The sequence below is a fragment of the Amblyraja radiata genome, chromosome 2 (genome assembly GCF_010909765.2).
Source record: "Amblyraja radiata isolate CabotCenter1 chromosome 2, sAmbRad1.1.pri, whole genome shotgun sequence".
Classification (NCBI taxonomy): domain Eukaryota; kingdom Metazoa; phylum Chordata; class Chondrichthyes; order Rajiformes; family Rajidae; genus Amblyraja; species Amblyraja radiata.
Window position 1 is genome coordinate 47,949,247 of NC_045957.1, and position 12,850 is coordinate 47,962,096.

At 43.9% G+C, this 12,850-nt stretch overlaps 1 protein-coding gene across 1 annotated transcript in view; it reads left to right on the top strand.

Annotated features, from left to right (window-relative positions):
- Positions 1-2,936: 2,936 nt before the first annotated feature.
- Positions 2,937-12,850, top strand: part of col28a1 (collagen type XXVIII alpha 1 chain) — a 53,707-nt gene continuing 43,793 nt past the window's right edge. Inside the window, exons 1-3 of the mRNA XM_033039337.1 lie at positions 2,937-3,057; positions 3,617-3,778; positions 11,397-11,947. Of these exons, the coding sequence (XP_032895228.1) occupies positions 3,634-3,778; positions 11,397-11,947 (696 nt within the window). The 5' untranslated portion in view covers positions 2,937-3,057; positions 3,617-3,633. The remainder of the gene's footprint in view (positions 3,058-3,616; positions 3,779-11,396; positions 11,948-12,850) is intronic.

The following is a 12,850-nucleotide window of genomic DNA, read 5'->3' on the forward strand; positions in this document are numbered from 1 at the left end:
CTATGGTATTGAAAGCTAAACTGAAATCAATGAACAGCATCCTCACATAGCCCCCTTCTGGCTGTCAAGGTGAGAGAGAGTGGTGCGCAGAACGTGGGAGACCGCATCATCCGTGGATCAGTTCGGACAGTATGCAAACTGCAGCAGGTCCATGGTACGAGGGAGAAAGGCGCAGATGTGGTTTTGATCAGCCTCTCGAAGCATTTCATGACCACCGAGGTGAGGGCCACCAGTCGGTAGTCATGCAAGCAAGCTGGAGAGGCATTCTTTGGCACTGGTACTCTTTACACCTCCATTCCCCACCAGGAAGGTCTTAAGGCTCTCCAGATCTTCCTTGAACAGAAACCCAATCGGTTTCCTTTTATTTACGCTCCCTTGCGGAATTTCTCCGATCACTCAACAATTTCTCTTTTGAATCCTCCCACTTCAAGTTAAAGGTGTATCCATGGGCACTCACATGGGCCCTAGCTATGCCTGCCTTTTTTTCATTACACCAAACAGTCCTTGTTCCAAACGTACACGGGTATTATCCCGCAAATCTTTCTCTGCTACATCGATAACTGCTTTGGAGCTGTCTCCTGCACCCATGCAGAAACTCGTTGATTTTATTAACTTTACCATTAACTTCTACTCTCACCTCAATTTCACTTGGATATTCTCTGACACCTCTCTCCCCTTGATCTCTTTCTTTCCATCACATGGGATAGACTATCAACTGTCGACTACTTCCCACAGTCTGGACTCCCACAGTCTGGACTAAACCCCCTCTCATCCTGCCTCTTGCAAAGATGCCATCCCTTCTCTTAATTTCTCTGTCTCTGCCTCATCTGCTCCCAAGATGAAACGTTCTATTTCAGGACATCTGAGATATCCTCTTTTTTTAATTAAATGTAATTTGCCCCCTTCTTTTAGATAGATCCCTCACCCACATCTGCTCTGTGTCCTGTAGATCTGCTCTCGCTCTCCCTCCCCCCAGACATAACAAGGATTATCCCCCCAATACTTAACTTTCACCCCACCAGCCTCGCATCAAAACATAATTCTCTGACATTTCTTCCACATTCAACATAATCTCACCACCAATCCCATCCTCCCATCCTCACCCCTTTCTAGTTACTGCAGAGATGGTTTCCTCTGCAACTCTTTGGTTCACTCATCCCTTCCCACCCAAACCCTTATCTCTCCCTACATACTTGACTTTGCAACAGCAGGAGATGTAACACCAGATGTAATATCGCCTCCTTCATATCAATCTGTTCTAGATGAAACAAAGGTTCAAGTACACCTCATCTAATGTATTTGGTGCTCCTGATCTGGCTTCCTTTACATCAGCAAGACCAAGTATGGACTAGGCGACCAATTTGTTGAACATTTGCACTCGATCTGCCAAGGCCTTCAGAATCTCCAAATTGCTGACCATTTTAACCCCTTTTCATTCCTATATTGATCTTTCTGCCCTCGGCCAGCTCCATTGCCAGTGAGGTTACATGCAAAATATAGGAACAGCATCTCATATTCTGCATGGGTAGCTTAAAACTAATGGTATGAAGATTGAATTCTCCAATATTGGGTAACAAACCTACAAACACCCACACTTTTGCACCCCACACCCCATTTTCCCCCTTCACCATGTTGATATGAAACACTCCAATACCTTGAGTCCCACCTTGCATAAAGGAAAATGTTTTTGGGGGGTTAATCATTCCTGTGGCATTGTGCTGGACCCACTCATGTGGAGATGTTTGCTGCTGACTCCACTGTGTTCAATTCCATTTGGAATTCAAAGCAAGACCTGAGAGCCATGGAACTTTGTGAGTTGACATGGTAAAAGTGTAAGGCAACTACAACCTCCAAAACGGCCCAACCAGCTACCTCTGACATTCAACGGGATTACTATTGTAGAATCCCCCCACCATCAATATCCATCAACACTAACCAACATTCAACTTGACATGAATATTTTGGCAACAAAATCCTGCTGGATATCTTGCAGTGAGCAATTCACCTTCTGAACCCAAAACATTTCCACTATCTACCAGTCAGGAAAGTGATTGAATACTTGCCATGTAACTGATTAGGTGGAGCTCTAGCAATGCCTAATAAGCAGGTACTATCCAAGGCATAGCATCCACTTTAATGGTATTGCTAAACAATTATTCCCCATTTGTAAAAGCAGAATAGAATAATATAGAGAAAATGTCTGACTGATTTTCAGTCTGAAGAAGGGACTCGACCCGAAACGTCCCCCACCCCTTCTATCCAGAGATGCTGCCTGTCCCGCTGAGTTACCCCAGAAATGTTGTATCTATCTTCGGAGTAAACCAGCATTGCAGTTCCTTCCTACACAAATTAAAACATGTCAGGAAATGCGAATTAAAAGAAAGATAATAAATAATTGCAGAATCCTGTAATCTGAAATACAGATAGAAAAAGCCATGCAAAGAAAAACGTTAGTTTCATGTCAAAGGGTCTGATTCTGATGAAAGGTTTTCAAACTGAAACGTTAACTCGTTCCACAGAGATTTTGCTGAGTTGTTCCAGCATTAAAAAAAAGATGTAATCTCAAGTATCTGGGTTTTATTAATGCCTAAGATCCCAATTCTAAAATGTAATGAGTTCGCGTTACTTCCAGTGGAATCAGTTGTTCTGGGAATGCGGAAAGAAGCCAAACAGCATACTATGCTATTTCATACAAATTGCTTAGAATATTTCATTCCATGGATATAAATATATTTACTCAAGAAACCGCACATTTCCGTGCCCTGCGCGTTTTAAACCAAAACGACATTCTGAATTTTATTTTTGTATTGGCTGAATATAGATAATTAAATACAAAATGGACAGACATTAATTCAATACAAACTGATGCCTGTTAACTTGAAAAGCTTTGAAAACATTTCCCTCCCACCACCTTGCGGTCACTAGTAATATACATGACAAGATTCAATTCACCACAAACGCTTCGGGCGGGTTAGTTCTCACAATTGTCGAATGCTCCGGGATGGAGTTTTGCGCCTAAAGAAGGGGGCTCCAACTTCTCTCCCGATTTCAGACTGAGTAAGATTCGGACTGAACTTTGTTTCATTTACATTATTAGTATATCCTTTCGTGTAAACTTTGTTGGTTCATTTTCTTGAGAGAAGACGTATATTTTAACTTTAAACGTCCTTATTTAATTTGTTATTCAGGGAAGAAAACAGCGAATTAATTGCTATTTTAAGTTTCATATGTTCTTTTTCTTTAGTAGACACAGAATTGTGCATAACTTGTTTACAAGACCGTCTTTTAAAGCCTAGTAATATTTGGAGAATGGCAATGCCAATCGATCAATGGAACATATTAATTGTGCTTGTAGATACGAGGGTCTGCAATTGCTGGTTTAAAAAAAAAAGGGCTCAACGTGTCGGAATAACTCATCAGGTCAGGTAGCGAAACGTCACCCATCCATGTTCTCCAGAGATGCTGCCTGACCCACTGATTCACTCCAGCACTTTGTGTCTTTTTTTTGTAATCCAGCATCTGCAGTTCCTATTGGGGAAGGGTCCCGAACCCGAAACGTCACCTATCCATGTAATTGTGTCTAATCCATTTTATTACTTTTTTTTCATGGGCATAGGTGCCGAGGCTGAGAATATGGCAACTAAATTGACGAGAATGATTGCTTTTCTTCTTGTGTTTGTGTCTTTGGCACCAACTGAAATTGGCAGCCGTAACGTCGGGAGAAAGAAGGGGAGAAAACTACCCGCGTCAATTGTCCAACAACTCGACCAAGCACCAGGTACTGTAACATTGCCCACATTTACACATCTATTCGCTTGACTATTATTATCTTTCTTTTCTAAAGCGAAGATGTGATTGGAGATAGTCTCACTGGGCAGCGGTGTAGCATAGATTTATTTTAGAACAGTGATGAAACCGCATTTCACAACTCACTTCATCAGTAGTGATGAATATTGTGAACTTCTGGGTACCCGAGAGGCGTCCAGGTACAAATGATTCCTTGCATGCAAATAAAGTTTCGTAATTCAACGAAATGTACCAGTTTAAAATGAAAAATCTAATTGAATGTGTGGATAGTTTGCACATATGTTAAACTAATCATACATTTAAAAAAAAGTTATCACATGAATCGACATGGACTGTGTCCGCCATAGAAGCAAAAACGTTTGAAAAGGCTACACAAAATACGAGACTTTGTGAACATGGAATGGAAAATTCACCTCCAGTTTCCGTTCAAAGATATTCCCTAAAATATAATAATAATAATAATAATTTAACAATGCATAAAATGAGGCAAGAGTAAAACTAAGAACTGCACATGTTGGTTTAACCAAAGATACACACAAAGCGCTGGAGTAACTCAGTGGGTGAGGTATTATCTCTGGAGCCAAACGAGAGGTGGTCGGGACCCTTCACGTCACCTATCCGTTCTCTCCAGGGATGTTGCCTGACTCGCTGAGGTACTCCAGCACGTTGTGTCTATCAAGGGTCAAGAGTGTTTAATTGTCATATGAATTGCAACAGAACAACGAAATTCTTAATTGCAGCAGCATAGCAGGGATGTAAACACAATACTCTTTGATAACATATTAAACAAAAAAAAAATCAATAATTTAATAACCCCAATACTAATGCAAAAAACCCAAAGCCCTTTGTGCATGGTTTATAGTTCAGTTTGTGTTTTGTAGTGTTCAGAATCACAGTTTGTTAGGAAGAAGCTGTTTTTCATCCTGGGGTCATGGTTTCCAGACTCCCATACCTTCTTCACATGGTAGGAGTGAAATGAGAGGGTGGCCAGGCTAACGTGGCTCTTTGATGACACTTGCTGCCTTTTTGAAGCAGCACCTCCTAAAGATCCCTTTAGTGTTTACTGTTTTTTGTAATCTCCTTTGTTCCTGGGCATTCGATTTGCCAAACCTGGCCATGATGCAACCAGTCAATATGCTCTCTGCTGTACACATGTATACGTTCACGAGGATATTCATCGATACACCAAATCACCTAAATCTGTGAGGAGGATGCTAGGAGGCTGCAAGGTGACTTGGATAGGCGGGGTGAGTGGGCAAATGCATGGCAGATGCAGTATAATTTGGATAAATGTGAGGTTATCCACTTTGGTGGCAAAAACAGGAAAGTAGACTATTATCTAAATGGTGGCCGATTAGGAAAAGGGGAGATGCAACGAGACCTGGGTGTCATGGTACACCAGTCATTGAAAGTAGGCATGCAGGTGCAGCAGGCAGTGAAGAAAGCAAATGGTATGTTAGCGTTCAAAGCATAAGGATTTGAGTATAGGAGCAGGGAGGTTCTACTGCAATTGTACAGGGTATTGGTGAGACCACACCTGGAGTATTGTGTACAGTTTTGGTCTCCAAATCTGAGGAAAGACAATCTTGCCATAGAGAAGGTTCAGAGAAGGTACAGAGAAGGTTCACCAGACTGATTCCTGGGATGTCAGGACTTTCATATGAAGAAAGACTGGATAGACTCGGCTTGTACTCGCTAGAATTTAGAAGATTGAGGGGGATCTTATAGACACTTACAAAATTCTTAAGGGGTTGGACAGGCTAGATGCAGGAAGATTGTTCCCAATGTTGGGGAAGTCCAGGACAAGGGATCACAGTTTAAGGATAAATGGGAAATCCTTTAGGACCGAGATGAGAAAAACAATTTTCACACAGAGAGTGGTAAATCTCTGGAGCTCTCTGCCACAGAAGGTAGGTGAGGCCAGTTCATTGGCTACAGTATATTTAAGAGGGAGTTAGATGTGGCCCTTGTGGCTAAAGGGATCAGGGGGTATGGAGAGAAGGCAGGTACAGGATACTGTAGGATGATCAGCCATGATCATATTGAATGGCGGTGCAGGCTCGAAGGGCCGAATGGCCTACTCCTGCACCTATTTTCTATGTTTCTATGTTTCTATGTTTCATACAAAGAAGTAGAAGCATTGATGAGCTTACTTGATGATTGCATTAATGTGCTGGGCCCAGGACAGATGGTCAGAAATATACATGTCCAAAGAACTTAAAGTTGTTGGCTCTCTCCACTGCCAACCTGTTAATGAAGACAGGATCATGGATCCTTGACTTTCCTCTTGAAAATACATTGATAAACCTATTTTTGATCCTTGATATAGATTGTGATTTTTATGTGGTACTCAATTGACTTCCTCAGTTAAAATTGTGTTACCATTGAGGTTAATACAGAAAGAACTGCTTAAATATTGATGTATCAAAACACGTCAAAATGTTCCACGGAAACAACAGAAAATGTAGAATGAAATTAAGTCACATTCATTGGTATTAGGATAGATTGAGTGGAAGATATTAAGAAGCATCTGCAATAAACAGAGAGTAGAGGTGAGGATTAGTTATGTGAAATCATCATATCTATATTACTAAAAGTCTGATCTTAACCACTTCCTGTTGTTCTGTATATTGGTTTTAGAAAAAACGCTGCCACTTATGGCTGTGATTTTTGGCCATCTTACTCAGAGTCCCCCACCGCTGCGCAGGACAAGACGATTTTTCCCATCTATTTAGAGTTATTAGTGTTTAAAAAATGTTGAGATTCTCTCCCCTGAAGCCCTACGCCCCTTCCAGAGGGACTATAAAACCCGGAAGTGATGAGTGCCCCAGTCTGCAAGATGGGGGAGGCGAGGAGGTCAAGTCTCTCAGTCTGAGCTGTGAATAACACTGAACACATGTCTACTAAACTGTGAGTGCGGTTTTACTGACCTTGAGTGCCCTTAATGTGGTTTGAAAATGAAAATGTGGTTGGTTTGAAATAAAGCACAGCAAATGGTTGGTGGTGGTTGGTTTGAAATAAAGCACAGCAAGTGGTTGGTGGTGGTTGGTTTGAAATAAAGCACAGCAAATGGTTGGTGGTATTGGTTTGAAATAAAGCACTGCAAATGGTTGGTGGTGGTTGGTTTGAAATAAAGCACAGCAAATGGTCGGTGGTGGTTGGTTTGAAATGGCAAATGATTAAAAGTCTAAACTTGACAACTTCCTGACTATATTGATTTTAGATAAAACACTACCACTTATGGCTGTGATTTTTGGCAATCTTACTCAGTCCCCCTCCGCTCATCAGGTGCAGAGGATTCTTCCCATCAATGAAAAATAAAAGTGTTATTAGTGTTTACAAAATGTTGAGAATCTCTCTCCTGTCAATCACACCATCAAGGCCACGCCATTTCCGGTTGGAGGGGGGAGGGATTATAAAACCCAGAAGTGTGGGTGTGGCTCAGTCTCCTCAAGATGGGGGAGGGAGAGGTTACAACTGTGTCTGAGCTGTGAATCAACTGAACACACTGAATGTCTAACGGAACTGTGTGTGGTGTTTATGTGGTATTTTATGTGGTTTTATGGTGGTTTTATGGTGGTTTCACCTTGCTTGAAATGGTATGAAACTACATTTGAATGTGGTGGCCTTGCACCCTGCATGAAATGGTATGAAACTGCATTTGAATTTGGTAGCCTTGCACCCTGCATGAAATGGTATGAAACTGCATTTGAATTTGGTGGACTTGCACCCTGCTTGAAGTGGTATGAAACTGCGCTTGAAATGGTATGAAACATAGAAACATAGAAAATAGGTGCAGGAGTAGGCCATTCGGCCCTTCGAGCCTGCACTGCCATTCAATATGATCATGGCTGATCATCCAACTCAGTATCCTGTACCTGCCTTCTCTCCATACAAAAATGTTTTTCTCATCTCGGTCCTAAGAGACTTCCTCCTTATCCTTAAACTGTAACTCCTTGTTCTGGACTTCCCCAACATCGGGAACAATCTTCCTGCATCTAGCCTGTCCAACCCCTTAAGAATGTTGTAAGTTTCTATAAGATCCCCCCTCAATCTTCTAAATTCCAGCGAATACAAGCTGAGTCTATCCAGTCTTTCTTCATATGAAAGTCCTGACATCCCAGGAATCAGTCTGGTGAACCTTCTCTGTACTCCCTCTATGGCAAGAATGTCTTTCCTCAGATTAGCAGACCAAAACTGTACGCAATACTCCAGGTGTGGTCTCACCAAGGCCCTGTACAACTGCAGTAGAACCTCCCTGCTCCTATACTCAATCCTTTTGCTATGAATGCTAACATACCATTCGCTTTCTTCACTACCTGCTGCACCTGCATGCCTTCTTTCAATGACTGGTGTACCATGACACCCAGGTCTCGTTGCATCTCCCCTTTTCCTAATCTGCCACCATTCAGATAATAATCTACTTTCCTGTTCTTGCACCTAAGTGGATAACCTCACATTTATCCACATTATACTGCATCTGACATGCATTTGCCCACTCACCCAACCTATCCAAGTAACCTTGCAGCCTCCTAGCATCCTCCACACAGCTAACACTGCCCCCCAGCTTTGTGTCATCCGCACTGCACTTGAATTTGGTTGTCTTGCACCCTGCTTGAAGTGGTATGAAACTGCACTTGAATTTGGTGGCCCTGCACCCTGCTTGAAATGGCATGAAACTGCATTTGAGTTTGGTGGCCCTGCACCCTGCCTGACGTGGTCGGAAACTGTACTTGAGTTTGGTGGCCTTGCACCCTGCTTGAAGTGGTATGAAACTGCACTTGAATTCGGTGGCCTTGCACCCTGCTTGAAGTGGTATGAAACTGCACTTGAATTTGGTGGCCTTGCACCCTGCTTGAAATGGAATTTCAAGGAATAGCCGTGAGTCAACTACCAGCCCACCAGTCGTGAATGAGCTGTCAGCACATCAGGCTTGAGTGACTGAGCTGCCAACCCAAGAATCCATTTGGCCAACAATGTCCATACCAGCCCTCTGGAAATGAGTCCCTTCAGCCCACAACACCCATACTAGTGCTCCAGAAAGGCCCCCCCCCCCCTCCCAATGGCCACCAATATTGTAATTGGTGTAGAGGTGGAATATTGCGTTGGGGAACCAGCCCTTCCCTGAGAAAATGGGACCCAACGGGTCCCACTTAGTCCAGTAACTTATAAATCTCTGATCTTGGGTGTGTGTGTGTGTGTGTCTTTTCACTCATGTGATTCACATCTCCTCGAAAACCCGACGCAGTAACGGTGACATTTTTACATATTCCGGTTGAAATTTACCTCATGATTTCAAAAATCCCTTCATCTGAACTTCATTATTTCCTGAGTTTCTTACTAAAATCGTTCACCGATTTGACATATTTTTGAAATCTAACTGCTGAAGCGAGCTGATGATGTCACAATGCCTTTGCTCCTCGCGGCAAGCTGCGCAGAGTTTTGAACGCGTAGCCACGAACTGCAAGTTATGTGGCCCAGCTGCCCCCCCCCCCCCCCGGGCTCTGGATCGAAGCCAATCACGGATTACATTACCCCCCCTCTCCCCTCCCCCCTCACAGTCATTTTGTCGCCACCCAACTCACAGTCCACTCGCACAGGGAGCGGGGAGGGGGAGGGGATGGACTGGAGGGAAGGGGATAGGGGAGGGAGGGTGGGGGAGGGCAGGGGGGTGAGGGAGAGGAAGGGGGGAGAGTGAGGGGGGAGAGAGAGAGAGGGGAGAGAGAGAGGGGGGGAAGAGAGAGGGGAGAGAGAGAGGGGAGAGAGAGAGGGATGAGGAGAGAGACATGGGGAGAGAGAGAGATGGGGAGAGACAGAGAGAGTGAAATGCAACTGTCCGTCACGCGTTCAGAAGGTTCTGTAAATAAAACATCCGCGTCTCATGCAAGTTTCAAATAATTAAATTCATTTCAATGAAAACCAATGGAATCTACAACCTGGGATGGAGAGGGGTGGGGGAAAGGGGGAGAGAAGCGGAAGAGTGGTGAGGGAGGTGGAGAGGGGTAGGGGGAGTGGTGGAAGAGGGACAGAGGGGTAGGGGGAAGGGGTGGGGGAGAGAGGGGAGGGAGGGGGAAGAGAGGGGGAGAGAGAGGGGTCGGGGAGGGGGAGTGGTGGGGAGGGAGAGGGGTGGGGGAAGGGGCGGGGGGAGAGAGGGAAGGGGGTGGGGGAGAGAGTGAAGGGGAGTGGGGGTGGGAGGGGTGGGGGTGGGAGGAGGAGGGGGAGGAGAGGGAGTGGGAGAGGGGTGAGGAGAGGGGGGAGGAGAGAGGGGTGGGGAAGGGAGGTGAGAGGGGAGGAGGAGAGGTGTGGGGGAGGGGGGAGGGAGGGGAGGAGGGAGAGAGGGGGAAGAGTGTGGAGGGAGGGGGAAGAGTGGGGAGGGGGAAGGGGGTGGGGGAGAGAGGGAAGATGGGTGGGAAAGAGGGAAGGGGGTGGGGAGAGTGGGATGGGGGTGGGAGGAGGAGGGGGAGGAGGAGGGGAGGAGAGGGAGAGGGGTGAGGAGAGGGAGATGGAGAGGGGGAGGAGAGAGGGGTGGGGGAGGGGGACGAGAGAGGGATTGGGGAGGGGGCGAGGGGTGTGGGGGGTGGATGGGGAGGGAGGGGAGGAGGGAGAAGAGTGTGGAGGGAGGGGGAGAGGGGTGGGGGAGAGGGGAAAGAGTGGGGAGGGAGAGAGGGAGAGTGGGAGGGGGAGGGGTAGGGGCAGTCCATCCATTCCCCATTCCCTATCACCGCCAATCCTCTTTCTCTATTCCCACACACGTGATCACGCGCTTCGACACAGGCTGGGGGGCTGGGACTGGGGCTGGGGCTGAAGCATATGTAAATGAGGTCCATTTCGATTGGACATCTGCGAGGGATGGCATTGTGACATTGCACAATGGAACGTGCTGCAACATCAGGTGGAGGGGGGGGCTGGGGCTGGAGCAAAGGCATATGTAAATGAATCCATTCCGATTGGTCATATGTGAGCATTGGGCATTGTGACATCACACGATGGAACGTCCACCAACATTCTATGGGTGAGAGCTGGTTGATTTTTTTTTAACATTTTGAAATTGGGGGGGGGGGGGGGGGGAAGGATTTTATTAAAAATGTGTACATAACAACGACAAAATTTAATGAGGAGTGGATTTGCGAATGTAAAAGTGAAATCTCTGTCGAAATGGAAAAAATCTCTGAGTTTCTGTGTGTGATTTTGGCGGACCAAGGAATCAAAGGCCAAAAATCTAATCAGAAAATCTAATCTGAAAATGGAATCTGACATACACCCACAAACACACACACACACAGAATTTTAATATATAGATAGATAGATATATGATATGATAAGATAAGATGTTAGAGTATTCTATAGCTGCGGTCTTTATACCTATGATGTCACATTTGTTAAATAATTGGGTCAGAAAAATCTCCAGATTCAGTGATTGAGTTCCATAGGATGAAAATACAGTTTTAATTTTTTGAGAAAATGGGACAACAGGAGTGCTTTGACAATTGCATATTCTGATTAAAAAATATATATTTTTCTCATTCATTCTTAACTATAATACATAGCAACAATAAAATGCACTCATGAGATAACATTTTTGTTTTCAGATGCCGCCTGCATTGTAGAAGTTGCTTTCATTTTGGATAGCTCTGAAAGTACCAAAGATATTTTATTTGACAAAGAGAAGCAATTTGTAATTGAATTCACTGAAAGGGCTTTGCTGTCTGAGCAGTCAAAAAAATTGAACCTGTTCTGGAGAATGGCTGTTTTACAGTACAGTAGTTCAGTCAAGATGGAGCACACCTTCCGAGACTGGCAAGGATTCGATCAATTCAAGAATCGTGTACAATCCATGGATCACATTGGCCATGGCACCTACACTTCATATGCTATAGGCAATGCCACTCAGCTCTTCCAGGCTGAGGCAAGACAGAACAGTGTAAAAATAGTCATATTAATGACAGATGGAGTAGATCATCCCCGCAATCCAAACCTTCAAAATGTGGCAACTCATGCAAAAGAATATGGAATATTCTTGTTTTGCCTTGGGCCTCCACATATATCTTCTGACCTGTCAGCTGTGGCAAGTCTTCCGTCATCACAATTTGTTCATAGCTTAAGAGATACCAACCTTACCAGGAATTTACTCCATGAACTGGTAAGTTGAATGCTACTCAGAATTATTTATCCTTCAGTTTGGAATTGAATTGTAAGAATTAATTTGCTTGCATCTTCATATCAGTATCCATCAACACTTAAAAGTTTAAATATTATGGGGAAAATGTAGTAAATATGTAAGCTTGTAAAACAAAAGGCAGATTAACATTGCAGGTGAGTAACTAGCAACCAAGGATGAATATTTATACCTTTACCTGTCTCAATGTGAAGATGTTTTGAAGGGTGTGTATATGTACCCCATGTTCTTTTTTCAGTGTGATAGCAAATTTGTGAATTATGGTGCTAACTTTCATTTACTTTTTTTAAGTATTGTTTGCCTTGCTGGATGTTTACACTTTTATTTGTATTGCTGCAATTAACTTTTCATCCATTGCTCATTTAAGTTGATTATCAATTTTATGTCCCATATTTGTACCAATAATGCTGTTTGCAATAATGCTTTGCATGTAGGGCATGACTTCTTAATTCCTTTTATTTTAACACAGTTCATCAGACACTCAGAAGACTAGATGCCCCCACTAATAAGTTAGTTATCCTTCTTTTCATGCAGTTGATACGGAGCTGGTTTTCTATGCAAATATTATTTTAAATAACTGTTTTGTCGCTTGCTTGGATTATTTGTCATCTTTTAATGTAACCTATTGGTTTTATTCATGGCATAATTTAAAGACACTTTCCTACCATTTGCAGAACATTAGACAAATTTGATTTCAAATATAAAACTGGCATGTGTTATCTATATTACTAAAAGTCTGTTCTTGACCAGTTTTGGCCATCTGTGCTGCGATTTCCGAGAGAACGCCGCCACCTACGGCCGTCATTTTTGGCCACCTTGCTCAGAGCCCCCCTCCGCCGCATGTGTACCGAGGATTTTTCCCGTCGA